Source organism: Scyliorhinus torazame, chromosome 20 (assembly GCF_047496885.1).
Source record: "Scyliorhinus torazame isolate Kashiwa2021f chromosome 20, sScyTor2.1, whole genome shotgun sequence".
Taxonomy (NCBI): Eukaryota; Metazoa; Chordata; class Chondrichthyes; order Carcharhiniformes; family Scyliorhinidae; genus Scyliorhinus; species Scyliorhinus torazame.
The window spans coordinates 11100617-11115177 of record NC_092726.1 but is presented as its reverse complement, the minus strand read 5'-3'; the positions used below and the strand labels follow the sequence as shown (position 1 = coordinate 11115177).

General features: G+C 47.9%; 1 protein-coding gene across 1 annotated transcript in view; it reads left to right on the top strand.

Annotated features, from left to right (window-relative positions):
• The window catches only part of LOC140396863 (cytoplasmic polyadenylation element-binding protein 2-like), a 49884-nt gene extending 36783 nt beyond the window's left edge, over positions 1-13101 (top strand). The window contains exons 6-8 of the mRNA XM_072485655.1: positions 2576-2690; positions 5021-5202; positions 7768-13101. Of these exons, the coding sequence (XP_072341756.1) occupies positions 2576-2690; positions 5021-5202; positions 7768-7995 (525 nt within the window). The 3' untranslated portion in view covers positions 7996-13101. The remainder of the gene's footprint in view (positions 1-2575; positions 2691-5020; positions 5203-7767) is intronic.
• Positions 13102-14561: the final 1460 nt, after the last annotated feature.

The following is a 14561-nucleotide window of genomic DNA, read 5'->3' as shown; positions in this document are numbered from 1 at the left end:
AATTTAAACACGAGTAACCTTTTTATTATTCACAGTAATTATAATTAAAAAGGCAAAAATACAACTGTCTGTCTCTCATCTGATTCCCAACTCCCCCGCCATCAGAGGGAGGGTGAAAACACACCCCTCTTCATTCGAGGGTCGAGAGGATTCAGGCAGGTTCTCTGCGGGAAAAAAACCCCACCCGTCAGGAACCAAGCTAGTTCCTAAGATTCACTCGGTGCCGTGGAGTTGGTCTCTCCTCTCCAAGATACAAAACCTAGGAACTCACTATCCTGGCAAGCCCTCTTCTGCTTAAAGACACATTCTGATTATCGGTCCACGGACCAAACATAATAAAAGAAATTGGAACAAAGGGAATAAGTAGTAAGGACTCTTGCAACTCATACAAGACCTTTCACAGCTACAGGACAGTCCCATCATGTTTTACAGGCAATGAAGTGCTTATGACACATAGCTTTTGTTGTACTGTTATTGATGTTGTAGCTTTGTTGTGCACAGTAAGCTCCCACACAGTCATGTTTGTGGGTGGCACAGTGGTTAGCACTGCTGCTTCAGCTCCAGGGACCCAGGTTCAATTATGGCCTCGGATGACTGTCTGTGTGGTGCCCCTTGGGTTAAATCACCACCAGTCAGCTCTTTCTCATTCAAAAGTAGAGAGAGCAGTCTCTGGTCCTCGAGGACTATGGAGACCTTCACTTCCACACAGATGCAAGTTGTTGAAATAAATTGCTTGGAGGCCAATCTTGGTTTGATCTAACAATGCACCATGATGGGGTAAATGGGGCCATGATCTGGCAACTGTCCCTTGATAGGTAAATTGTCATTTTATACCCTTTGGTTGGAGCAAGACCATGATGGGTACATCCCAAAGGATCCAGAGCAGGAGACAGACTTACTGTTATTGGAGATTAATCTCTGAATGTTCACAACTAGAAGCCATGTTGTGACGTGTTGGATTTCAGTCTCATTAAGATATTCATAGTTATGGGTTGTTAAACAGTATTTATTAACTATTAAAAATGATATGCCTGTATACAGTAAAGATCCAAGCCAGGAACTGCCTCCATGATTGCTTCTACACACTGCTCTATCCAACACCACACTGGCCCCTAGGTACGAGTCATATGTTCTCTTACATCACTGTGTGTGTGCAGTACTATATTCAGTCTCATGTACTGAGAGCCACAGTGCTATTGTCAAGCAACGGCAGTTCAAAGATTGCTGGCAGGTACCTTCAGTATTTAGGTATTTTGCCATTTCCTCTCCTTCCATTAACTTCGCAAAGTAGCCGAGCCAGGAGTGCAGGAGGCCGGCATTCTGGCCTTTGCGTCCCTAGTCGCCCGGCGAAGGATCTTGCTAATGTGGAAGGAGGCGAGGCCCCCTAGCGTGGAGGCCTGGATAAACGACATGGCTGGGTTCATAAAGCTGGAGAGGATTAAGTTTGCGTTGAGAGGGTCTGCGCAGGAGTTCTACAGGCGGTGGCAACCGTTCCTAGACTATCTCGCGGAGCGTTAGAGGAAGGTCGGTCAGCAGCAGCAGCAACCCTGGGGGAAAATGGGGGATTGCCTGGGGGGATGGATGAGCAGGAGATAACATGAAGGGTGGGAGAAACTGGCACGTGCGGGAGAGAGCCAGTGTATAAAGCTATGTAAATATACCATTTTGCCATGTATATATCTTGCTCAGTGCAATTTCGTGTTATTTTGTTACGGGGGGGGGGGGGGGGGGGGGGGGGTTGTTTGTAAGGGGAAAAAATTGTGTTGTTAAAAAACTTTAATAAATATATATTTTTTAAAAACTTCGCAAAGTAGCTGCTTTTTCTACTCCTGCGCAATGAAGGTGTTGGGCGGCTCGGTAGCACAGTAGTTCGCACTGTTGCTTCACAGCGCCAGGGACCCGGGTTCGGTTCCCGGCTTGGGTCACTGTCTGTGCGGAGTCTGCACGTTCTCCCCATGTCTGCATGGGTTTCCTCCGGGTGCTCCGGTTTCCTCCACAAGTCCCAAAAGACGTGTTTTAGGTGAATTAAGACGTGCTTTTGGCGAATTGGATATTCTGAATTCTCCCTCTGTGTACCCAGACAGGTGCTGGAATGTGGCGACGAGGGGCTTTTCAAAGTAATTTCAGTGTTAACGTAAACCTACTTGTGACACTAATAATAATATAAGATTGAACATGACAGGGCAGAAGCCGAGCCCAGGAGGAAACATTTAGCATCAAGAGTCAAGAGCTGACCTTGCTGACTGATTGATTTTTACATCTTTCCCACCTCTCCACCCTGTGCTCCTTCCCACCTGTCCCTATTACCCATTCATTCTCCCCTGCCTCTACTGTCCCCACCAATCCTGCCCGCTTTTGCTGGGCTCAGTTGTGGCATCCCATTGCCCCATCTGAGAGGGTTTTACTCGCTCTGGTAAAAGGAAGGGTGTCTGCTTGGACCGTGGACTGCTGTGGTTGGGAGGGGTAACCGTGCAGAGCAGGAACAGCGAATTTGTTTGCTGCAGCTACACGATGGTGAATTTACCACCGGCGGTGCGTTAATGAATCACTTTTGCCTTCGCCCTTCTGGCTTCAGGTGCAGATCAGACCCTGGAGCCTGAGTGACAGCGACTTTGTGCTGGACGGCTCGCAGCCTCTGGATCCCAGGAAGACTGTCTTTGTGGGAGGTGTCCCGAGACCACTGAAAGCCGGTAAATTATTCATCACTTGTTTTAATTGAGTGGGGCCTTTGGGAGGCTGTCCATTATGCGCAGTTAGCTCAGAATGAAAACCTCACCTCTGCTGGGCTTCTGCTGCAAGCCTGCATCAAGTCACCGTGAGAGGTTCCAGTGTGGAGGGTGGACAACATGCTGCAGGGTTGTGTGGCTGGAAGATTTGGCAAAAGGGATACAGGGTATTGGTAAATTGAATTTGCATCAAATCTGATTTGAAACTTCAGCATCTGAGTTGATTTTGCTCACATCTATGACATGCTCAGTGTCTAGAAGCAGGAGTCGAACAGGAGAATAAACACAGTTATGCTGTTGTTGTTCTCCTCTCTGGCTTCAGCTTACACCGTGATCAAACCTTTTGTTCTTGTCTTTTCCTGCAAATGGTGAAGGGCACTCCAGTTCTGCAGAGCTCTCTGGTTCTGCACACTGTCCTAGATCATTCCTAATGGCATGGCAAGTGTTATTGTGAGCCATGTTCTACACCAACGTGAGATAGTTATTACAAAATATACAGTCACTTATTCACCATTGGAATTAAATTGTCTTGCATTCCCCATTTCAAGTTTACCATGGCTATTTCATTTCGCAATGTGTTAAGATCATAGAATTTACAGTGCAGGAGCAGGCCATTCGGCCCATCAAGTCTACACCGGCCCTTGGAAAGAGCAATTTACTAAACCCACACCTCCACCCGTAATCCAGTAACCCCACCTAACCTTGTTGGACACCAAGGGGCAATTTATCATGGCCAATCCACCTAACCCGCTCATCTTTGGACTGTGGGAGGAAAGCGGAGCACCCGGAGGAAACCCACGCACACACGGGGAGGATGTGCAGACTCCGCGCAGACAGTGACCCAAGGTCGGAATCGAACCTGGGACCCTGGAGCTGTGAAGTAACTGTGCTAACCACTATGCTACCGTGCCACAGTCAAACCATTTTGACGCAATCAATACATTTTCTTTCACTTAAAGGGCAGGAAATGTTGAGGGTTCACTCTTTAAGGGCTGCTTTTTTGCCGGCCGCAGCAAGGCCACCTCGAAGGTTGAATCCCCTTTTTCTCCCCCCACCCTTCTCCCGCCCCACTCCCTGACCGACCCAAACCCTCCTGGACTTAGCTGCTCTGGGGAATCCACAGGACTTGAGTCCCCCAGTCTGGGAGCTGCCACTGATACCCTCCTGACATGAATGGAGTTGCCGGCCAATCAGATTGGCTGGTGGCATCAGATGGGCGGGGACTTCCTCCCTGGTGAGGAGCAGAAGTCTCAGTCAGCCCTCGTTAAACCGCCCTGTCACGTTCCATGGTTGCAGGGAGCATTTTGCCTCGTCACTCACTTTGTTTCCGAGAGTGGGAGGGACATGCTGTTTGCCCTCCCTATCCCCTTCCCTCACTATTATTCTGTCTGTTGATGGGGTTCGATACACTCCGGTCGGAGGAGGCCTATGTGAGCATAAGCACAAGAGGAGAGCATTTGGACTCACTGGCCTGTTTCTGTGATGCATATATTGTGCAACTAAATAAACCATGAAACATCCTGTAAAATGAATAGTTTATGATTCCTCACCGCATTGCAAATCCATTCATCAGAAGAAAGCAAAAATCTTAAATAATGACATAGAACTAAATCCTGATGCCTGTGTATTAAGTCCACACAAATAGTATCTTCCAGTTGCTTTCGTAACAAAAGCTTCTGAACGCTTCTTGTTAAATCCTGAGAGACATCTCTGTCTTGACCTTTGCTGCAGTGACCCCTGAACTTGTAGACAAGGCTATCTCATCCCAGCTGTTCCCTCCTGATCAGTTCCTGCAATGGTGCAGGGGAGGAGATGCTGCCCGAGTAACGGGCAGAGCATGCCAGAGTCATGATGTTGTGCCTGTTATATGTGACCGTGTTCCCATGGTCTAGCGCTGGTCCTTCTAAATGGGAGGCCTTGGGAGGAGGTTGAGAGGTGGGCAAGATGGGCACTGACACAATCAGCCTGGTGAATTGCTGCCATCCCTGCTGCTTCAGACTAAATACATTTTTGCAACCCTTCTCTCTTTCCCCCCCCCCCCCAACAAACAAAACAACTGGGATACTCGTCAGAGAACCAACTTGCTGTGTGAGGATATGACTCAAAAAACCGACTTTATGGCCCAAAATGTGAAGCCGCTACCCAAGTCTCATTTTATGTGCATTATGTTTTTCATTCTGGGCCTATGGAACAAATGGGATGTGGTTTGGGAGTGATGCTGGGGCGGGGCTACGAGGTGGCGATGTCGCGTTTTCTTGGTTACTCTGGTAAATGGCATGAGTTTGCTATTGCAGTGGAGCTTGCCATGATCATGGACCAGCTGTATGGAGGAGTTTGCTATGCTGGCATCGACACTGACCCTGAGCTGAAATACCCCAAAGGAGCGGGCAGGGTAGCGTTTGCCAGTCAACAGAGCTACATTGCAGCCATCAGTGCTCGCTTCATCCAGCTACAGCATCGGGACATCGACAAACGGGTAAGAGACCATAGTGCATCCAGTTCGGGGATTGTTCCCCTAAGAAAAAGGAGAGGGGGAAGTTTAATACAGGCACTGAGAATCGTAAAAGAGAAAGCTTGCCTTTATTTAACACCTTTTCAGGACGTGTTTGCAGCCAAATCAGTGCTTGAGAAGTGTGCTCATGCTAGTGATTTACAAAAAGCAGCAGCCAGAGATGATGGACAGTACGAGCACAGCCAATTTCTGACTAAAGTGAAGAGGAATCTCTTCGCTCAGAACGTGGTCAGTCTTTGGAACTCTCTCTCTCAGGGGGAAAAATGGCACGAGGTAGATGATCATTCACGATCTGTTTGAATGGCGGAGAAGGCTTGACTTGCTAAATGGCCTGTCGCTCCAATTTTTAAAAATAAATTTAGAGTAGCCAATTCATTTTTTTTTCCAATCAAGGGGCAATTTAGCACGGTCAATCCACCTGCACATCTTTGGGTTGTGGGGGCGAAACCCATGCAAACACTGGGAGAATGTGCAAACATGGACAGTGACCCAGCCTGTTGCTCCTATTGCCTCTGCTCCCCCGGTGAGTGCTCTTCTGGTCTTGTTGAAAATGGTGCATCTCTTGTCTTGCGTGTATCTGCAAGGACAGATGGGACCTCAGCTTAATGGCGCATAGTTTGAGAGGAACTGTTGCCACGAATGGGTGGGTCAGTAAGAAGAGCATGCATGTTTCATCTGACTGGCCAAAGATTCAGAAGGAGAGATGAGGCGAAGCTCTTCTTCAAATCGTGAGCTGTGATCTGGAACGCACTGACAGAAGGGGTGGGAGAAGCAAGTTCAGCACTCTCTGCTCCAAAGCGCAGAGCATACAGAAACTTGAGCAGGGGGAAAAAATCACAGGGGCAGAGTGTGGTGAGTGGGATCAATTGGATGGCACTTCAGTGAAGGGGGAACAGACACGGTTGGCCAAATGGCTGCCTTCAGCCCTGAGAGATTCTCGGTCGGTTCCCAAACTTGACAATGAATGAAAGGAGCCATGGGTTTTCGCAGGTGAGGTGAGATATGGGCTGAAGTGGCAGCTGTTGACCAAGCTCCCAGATCACACCACAGCTTTTGGAACTGAGCCTTGCGGTGCTTTGCGTCCTCCTGGTCGCTTCACTTTAACCCTGCACTCGGCAAGGGCTTGGCTCGTTGCTATGTTCCCCTTGTCAGGTTCGAAGTCCAGACCAGGATCTGGGCACCCACTGCAGACTGCCACAAGAGGGCAGGAGAGAGCGTTGTATGTGCATTGTTTAGCACAGGGCTAAATCGCTGGCTTTGAAAGCAAACCAAGGCAGGCCAGCAGCACGGTTCGATTCCCGTAACAGCCTTCCCGAACAGGCGCCGGAATGTGGCGACTAGGGGCTTTTCACAGTAACTTCATTTGAAGCCTACTTGTGACAATAAGCAATTTTCATTTCATTTTCATTGTCGGTGAGCTAGTGTGACCATAATGGCTGTTGTTTTGCTTACATGGCTGCACTTCACTGTAATGTGTTACACTGAAGAGCACTGTAACTTTGAGAGTCCAGATAAGGTGCTATATTAAGAGAACCGCTTATTTATGAGTCGGAGATCTTGGACAGAATGAGCACAGCTGCACAAACTGCTGGCAGCTCTGAGTTCTTGACTGGTACAGGCTGCCCTCTGGTGGCTATCTGCAGATGAAGCATCTGTGAAGGTCTGTACATCTTGGGAGATTTGTATTTTTAATCTACAGCAGTGGACAATTGAGCCCCAGCTGGTGACAGAGGGTCAATACCGAAAGGAAAGTGATTTGTGGTGTAAATATCTCCCCAGCACTGATGAAAATGAACTTGGTTGTTTCCAGAAAGCCTGTGTGTGTAATCTGATCTGATAAGTGCCCCATTGCCTCGAGTTTACTCCTGCCATGCCTGTTCAGTGACTTGAGAGGAACATCATCCCTACCATGGACAATCAAGCAATTGTTTTTGACCCCAGTTCCCTCCGCATTGTTCCAAGAGTAACTGGCAGGCTCCCACAGAGGGTCAGATGTGCAGTGTGGGAAGGTGATGGGCGGCTGGACAGGTACAAGAGTATGCTAGCAGAGTGGTTGTGCTGTTGGACTCCTAATCCAGAGGTTTGGACGAAGGTTTTTGAGACCTGTGTTAACGTCCCACCTGTGGCAACGAGGGAATTCAAATGAAATAAATTCTGAAGAGAGCTAGAGAGGAACAATGACCACAAAATGCTCCAGTTGTCGTTGAAAAATCTAACTGGTTCACTCGTGTCTTTTCAGTTGACCCGATGTCCTCCGTCTTTCTGGCCTTCTATGTGACCCGCGTAATGTGGTTGGGATTCAGCTGTGCTTCCCCCCCCCCCCCCCAGCCGAGGTAGCTTCTCCTTACATTTATTCAACAAGGCAGCTCACCATCATTTTCTGAAGGGCAATGTGAATTGAAGGGGCCACGTCAATGAGTTTTAAAAGCAAGTGGCTTGAAGCAAAGGGGCGGTGGGGTGTTTGGTTGCGGGGGGGCACGAGGAAGGAGAGATATTGCTGAGTTTGCTTTGCTTTCTCTCGCTGGCCAGGTGGAGGTGAAGCCCTATGTCTTGGTGGACCAGCTGTGCGATGAATGTCAGGGCGCCCACTGCAATGGCAAGTTTGCCCCCTTCTTCTGCGCCAACATCACGTGCCTGCAATACTACTGCGACTACTGCTGGACGAGCATCCACTCGCAGGCTGGCCGCGAATACCACAAGCCGCTGGTGAAGGAGGGCGGGGAGAGGCTGCGACAGCTTCCGTTCCGTTGGAGCTGAGCGAGCACGGCCTGCCCCGGTCTGTTTTTTTTTTTTTCCTTTTTGGGAAGGTGGCGTGAAGCTGTGGACCCACGAATCGATATTTAGTGGCTATTTGTTAACCTGCCGTTCCTTTATCTAAAAGTGTTTGTGCACAGAATTTCAGACCCAATATATCTTTGTTTAAAAAAAAAAAAAATCTGGCTTTGCCTGTTCATCCATCTTGTTAGCGCAGATGTATAAATGAAGGTGTAATAAGTGTTTTTTTTTTTGCAGTTCTCGACCTATGAAATTGTTTCCTTTTCTTTTTGGTCAGGGGTGAGCAATTTAATTGTTATATGCACCAAGCAGGGTGGGTCTGGGAAGAGGGATCGATGATGCGGCCAGAAGCATGCGTTATTGGGCAAAGGGCTTGCCAGTGGCAGAGGGAGTGTGTTGTGTGTTAAGTGGCGTGGAATTATGTGAGTAGAGTGTGCCGGGAAGGTGCAGTGCTGAGGGGATTGATGGTTTGGCGGATGGGATGGATGAGGAATGGCTGGGGTTTAGGCCTTTTCCTCCTGTGTGCGAGGGGCTGATATGGAGAGTTATTTTGTCCGGTTTCTGTAGAGTGGTGCAGTTGCTTCGTTGGGAGCCTTGTGTTCGATTCGTCTACCTCCCCTTTCCTCCACCTTAGCATGACTTGGAGGAGGGTAGTTTTCACCACTGTGATGATAGTTGTTGAGCATGGGTCCAGAGGGTGTTAGACGGAGTCTTCAGCAGAGCTGCCGACAGCTCGAGGTGCGCACATGCCGGTGGGTCAGCGATTCTCACGCACGCACAACACCTTGGTCTGTGTCTCACTTTGATTGCTCCCGTGTAAGGATTTCGATTGACTGGAACTGATAACTGCAGGTGAGAGCACGGGATGGCCAGCAATACTTTCCACTGCAGACGTGAGTTGTCTGCTTTGGTGGGGCATCCTGCGGGAGGTGGATGTGTAGGGAAGGCGGGAGAGGGTACTGAAAGTTGGAGAAATTAGAGGTGAGGATAGATAAACGGATGAGGGAAGAAGTTAACTAGCCTCCATGACTGACGTACTGTGTACATCTGGAATGTTTTGTGTGTATTTCTAATTCAGTCGTGCAGGGTTTTGGTTGAGATCTCTGTAGCTCTGCTTGTTTTACAGGGGCCAGCTGCCTGATGAGGATCCACCTTTTGGAATGTATTCAGCAGGGACTAAGATTACTTTGCTTCAGTATGTCCTGGGAGCAGGTGTTTGATGTTTTCTGCCGTTAGGTAATCGTCCCAAAGACACTGGTGACAAGGATAGGACAGTCACATTTGCTGGTGAGGTGGATCCAATCTGCCATCGAAGGGAACGGGATGTTGTAGTGAATTAGTCACTGGCCTTTCTATAGCACCCCCTGTCCCGATAGAATGAGCTGTGGTCAGTCACCCAGTGGGCGTGGGCCCAAATCGCAAACTGATTTGCACTATGTTGACGTGGATGATTGCGAAAGAAAGCAATTCAGACAATATTGGCATTCTTTTGGTGTTTCAAGAACTCAGCAGGTTCTGGGGGCAGAAGAGAGTGCAACTTTGCTCTGCAGCTTTTCTGTCTCATAGAGCTTGCTGCTAATGCTCCATGCCTGAAATGGAAAGAGTTTGCACATCTCCTCTTGCTGCGGGCAGAATCCAAAGGATACTCTTTGATGGCCAACAGCAAATCAGACTCTTGCGGGTGCACAGGAGGGACAAGGTCCTGTGTTGACCACCGCACCTTTGGAATGCACACTGCCCCACAATGCTGGAAGAGTTGATGTTACTTTGGATGTCATGGGTAGGCTGGGGTTTGCCTGAAATGTTATTTTGAGACCAGCCATTTTTTCTCTGGTTGTTAGTTTAATGCTGTAAGGATGACAATTTGGAGCAGTGTCACTGTTCAAAGACAGTACCCCTTGGTTTGCAAGCAGACTTCATACTTTGCCACCGCTTCCTGTTCCAGCTGAAAAGGAGCAGCAGCGAAGGCACAATGTGGCTTCCCTCTGTTATGTGGTTCTGTGCTGGGTCGAGGCTGAAGGAGAGTTGGTGCATATCTGAGTAGTAAAGATCAAATGCATGCAGGCAGGCCTTCTGTTGCCATGGTGATGGAAAATGGGATGTCTCAAGGATAAGGTGTTGGTGGTGATCATAGCAAATCTGGGTGGTCTCTTGCTGCTGCACTGAATTGACGTTTTGGAAAGCTGGTTCAGTGAGTGCAGTGCAGAGTAATCTTGGCTCACGTCTATTGTGAGAGCATGCAGCCTTGCACAGCTATGCAACTGTTGCTGAATGGCAGGAGGGAATTTGGCATCCAAGCAGTGGAGTCCAAATGGGCATGTTCTGCAAATGCCCTGTTTTATTGGGGAAAAGTGGATTTTCTAACCTTGCTGACAGTTTGACAACTAAAACTGTTGTCCTCGCCCCAGTCCATCAACCTATCCTATTGTGTGCAGTTTGGGTTTTGAAGCTCGATTTTTATCGTCCGGTCCGAGGGTCTCTTGTTTCCCCCCACCTTGTTGGCACTCTCACTGCCACAGTATTGAACGACAGTGAAAGAAATCACTTCCCAATGTCTTTGCTGGTGTTCAGAAGCCCTTTGATGCGTCCTCCCATCTCTGTCTTTCATTAGCTTCACAGCAAGCCCAGTGTGGCAGATATTGGACCTTGCCTTCACATCATCTGTTGCCTGTCCTCCTGCTCAAGAATCCCCTTTACTTTATGTGGAGTGGGGTGCTGGATGATCTTCCTTTGTCAGGTCCTCTCACTGTTGCTTCCAAGTACAGTGTTCTTATGGTGAGGTTGTGACACCATCTTATGGATCGCACCTACTCTCCTCCCCACACCACTCTCTTCCACTCCCCCACCCTCATTTGTGCTGTCCTGTCTGTTTTGATCCACCTGGTCACATCCTCATTGTTGTATAGATGTCACATCATCCCTTGGGTTATGTCACAGAAGCACCTACACATTTGGGTATTTATCTCTTTCTCCACCCCCCCCCCCCCCCCCCACCCTGCAAGTTTAACCTAGCCCCAGCGTCAGGCTGGGTTTATTTGAGTGGCTTTCACAATGTTCCCCACAATATTATCCTTGTTGCGATCAAACACATCAATTATGGAAAGGCCTGAGTTAAGTGTGTCGTGTTAGCTGAACTGAGATTGTACGATTGTATCCAAAGCCCCGTCGGCAATATCTGGAGGGTGAAAGTCAGGCCAGGGACTCTGCTCACTGTTCCTTTGCGTAGGGCTTGGAGGAGGAGTGGTCGGAGTTCAACCTGTCTAATTGAGTATAGTGTCATGGGTCATTACTGTCATTTTATCGGGAGACCTGCATCTTGGAAGAATACTGGTGCAGAGAGAAAATTGTCCCAATAATTGGCTGCAGATGGTAGTTAAGGAAACTAGTTTAAAGTTGGGTTCAATCTGTTCTGCAGTATCTCACCCTTCCTCCTCTTGTCACCAATCCCCCACCTTCACCTCACCACGATTGGTATAATAATGACAACCCTTCCTCTTGAGTGAATTGACTTGTATGCACTTTGTTAACTTAGTCTTTTATTCATTTGATTTTTGTTCCTGATTTTCTATGAATATTCCATGTTGTGCTCCAGCACTGCTGAGGGAGGGAGCAGAGAGTGCCTGGGAAGGCTCTGCTCTGTCTACCCTCTGATTTCCCCCCCGCCCCCTCTGAAAAGTTAGCACCACTGTCGCAGTTGACTCCTGCTCTGATTAACACAAGTGTCATTGCACCATCCAATAGTGGGCACACATACCCAGCAGTGGGCACACATACTTCTTGTATCCTCGCACCGGGGGGAATTCTTCAGTGTTTGGCACAGTCTTGTCCCTTGGGTGTCAGCTGACATTCTTGAAAGTTGCTGATTAGATGTCCTGATCGACAGAATGAAAAACGGGGCAGAGCAAACAATGTTTGCTGGGGTCAGGAGCTCTCTTGGAGAAGCATTTCCTTTCACCTCTGCTGATAGGTGGTCAGCATGAGTTTGTGACTTAGGGATTCTTAACCTCAAATTGGCCGTTGCCTTTCCTGCAGTGAGAGACGTCTTCCGTCTGATTTGTGCTCCGTCAAGATGGAGGCACTTGGCCACTAACCACCTGCAGTTAGACCAAGCAGTACAACACGAGAGGGGCGGCATCCCCATGAGGTATCGACTTTACCCATCTCTACCTAGGCGGCAGGTGACTGGTCATCCAGGGTCTCCCTGTCCTGAATACCGCTGAGCAACGTCAGGTGGGAGAGGAGGGAGCAGATCACCAGGATGAGCTGTGGTGGCGTCGTAAACTCATTGCACCGAGGGGTGAATAATCGTGTCGGGAGTGCTCCTGCTCCTGGGCTTGCTGCAGGTGTGATTCGATGCAGTAAGAAAACGGCCTCTCTGAAGTGTGTACAAGTGCTCTGTGATACCCTCACAATCCCGTCATTATTGGGGGTAAGATTGCCAGAAGGGCAAGTGTCAGTGGTTCTGATGGGGAGTGGCCGAAGTATCAAGGTGGGGGAGATTGAAAAGGGGGTGGGGGTGGTGTCAGAGAGAACAGGGGAAATGGAATATTTCACGTACAGCAGCTGTTACATCTGCTCTTGCATTAACCTGACTAATAATTCAGCCCCCCTTAACTGAACTACCAGTGTTTGGTATAATTGACACTTGAACTAGATTTTAGCAGTTTTGTAAAGAAAGTATATAAATCAAAAAAATGAGATGCTGCTTTTTCTACTAAAGAGTCACATGATTTTTGTATTTTTGTATCGCAACTTTATTGTCCAGTGATGTTTTCTATTACTAATGCTTGTATGTAATGTTAAACATGGACATGTGACTCTGTAGATATCTAGTAGATACCTCAGTTTTTTTTTCAATTTTAAAATCTTATTTTTTTTTCTCTAAAATAAGTATATTTCGGTTCTGCAAAGACTGACAGATAATTTATCTTTTAGTTTAGTTGGGAGATAACATATGATATATAAATATATATAAATATATATATATAAAACTGTATGCACACTGTAAAATTAAAAATGTCTGAGGTCCTGAGGTATAATGTTTGACAATGAGAATTTGCCAAATAAACGCTTGGTTTCTGTGAGAAATATCCTTTGGTGCACTTTGTACGTGGAATGTCTGTGTGCTGGCCATTAGGACAAGCCCGTCACGCAATGATGTGACCCCAGTGACGTGCGTTTCAGTTCGGCAGGTCTCAATCGAGTATATCGGTGTGGACATGCCTTTTTCTGCCTGTCAGGAGTGCTGCTTGCCTGGTTTGGGGGCGGGGACTGTTGGAGAGGATTCAGGTTTGTGAATTGAGCGGGGGAAAGAAGAAATGGGACCTAAATCAAAGAGGCAACAGTGTCTTTGTGGCATTGACTCGATTTTCTGATTTACCCCTGACGGGCTCCCCATCAGAACACAAAACAACTAAGTCGTGGACCATTTTCTAAATAAAAACGTATAGTTTTGTCTGCTCCTGTTTGCTGAATGACCAACATTTGGGAGAATATGCAATACCCATGAAACCATTAAAGTAATGCAGTCAACCTCCGCTCACCCAGAATTCTGCTGCCCAATGTTTCAAGTCCACCAAGTATGTTCTCCCATTACCTCTGTGCTCACTTGGCTTGGCTCCCAACCCTGCACAAGCTTGAATTTAAAATTCTCATCATTGTTCTCAAACCCCCTCACCTTCCTGCCCAGCTTCCTCCCAGGACCTCTGTGTGCCTCCATTTCTTACCTCTTGTGCATCCCTGACGTTTATCTCTAAACACTGTTGACCACACCTTCAGTGCTGGAATTCCCTCCCTAAACCTTCCTGCTTTTCTGCCAGAAGAGGTTTGAATTCACCAGGCATTCCAAGGTAAATAAAGAGACATTGGGGTGAATTCTCCACTTCCCCCAGTTGCCTGTTTCTCGGTGGCGCGCAGTAGCTGGCAGCGGGATTCTCCGTTCCTGCGGCTGGCCGATGGGATTTTCCATTGTAGCCACCCCAGGCCGTTGAGGAAACCCACGAGTAGGGGGATGTACTGTCGACAGAACGGAGAAATCCGCTGGCATAGAATCGATCTCATTATTTCCAACAACTGAGACGAGATGTGGAAGGCACAGACTTCAGATTGACAAAATGACATGGGGCAATAGGAGGAAAATCTTCCTGACATGTTTGGGATGTGGAATGCACTGCCTGATAGCACTCGGTTGGAGCTTTCCATAGTGAATTGGAGCAATAATTGAAGAACAGAGCCTATGGAATACAGGGTGAGAGCCAGTAATTGGAACGAACTGGATTGCTCTACTCACGAGCCAGCGCAGACTTGCTGTGCTGCAGTATATTGGAGTTCTCCAGCCTCTCCTCATATTCTCTTTAAAACCTATCCTATTCTGACCAAGTTTCTATTCACCTTTCCTCATACATCTCTGGCTTCAAACATGTTCAATTGTTGGCTGTTCACAGTCCTGTCAAGTGTTTTGGCATGGGCAATAAATGCTGACCTTGCCAACAACGCCCACATCCCGCCAAATTATTTAAAAAAATGAGTCCTCGCTCGCTTTCCACTTA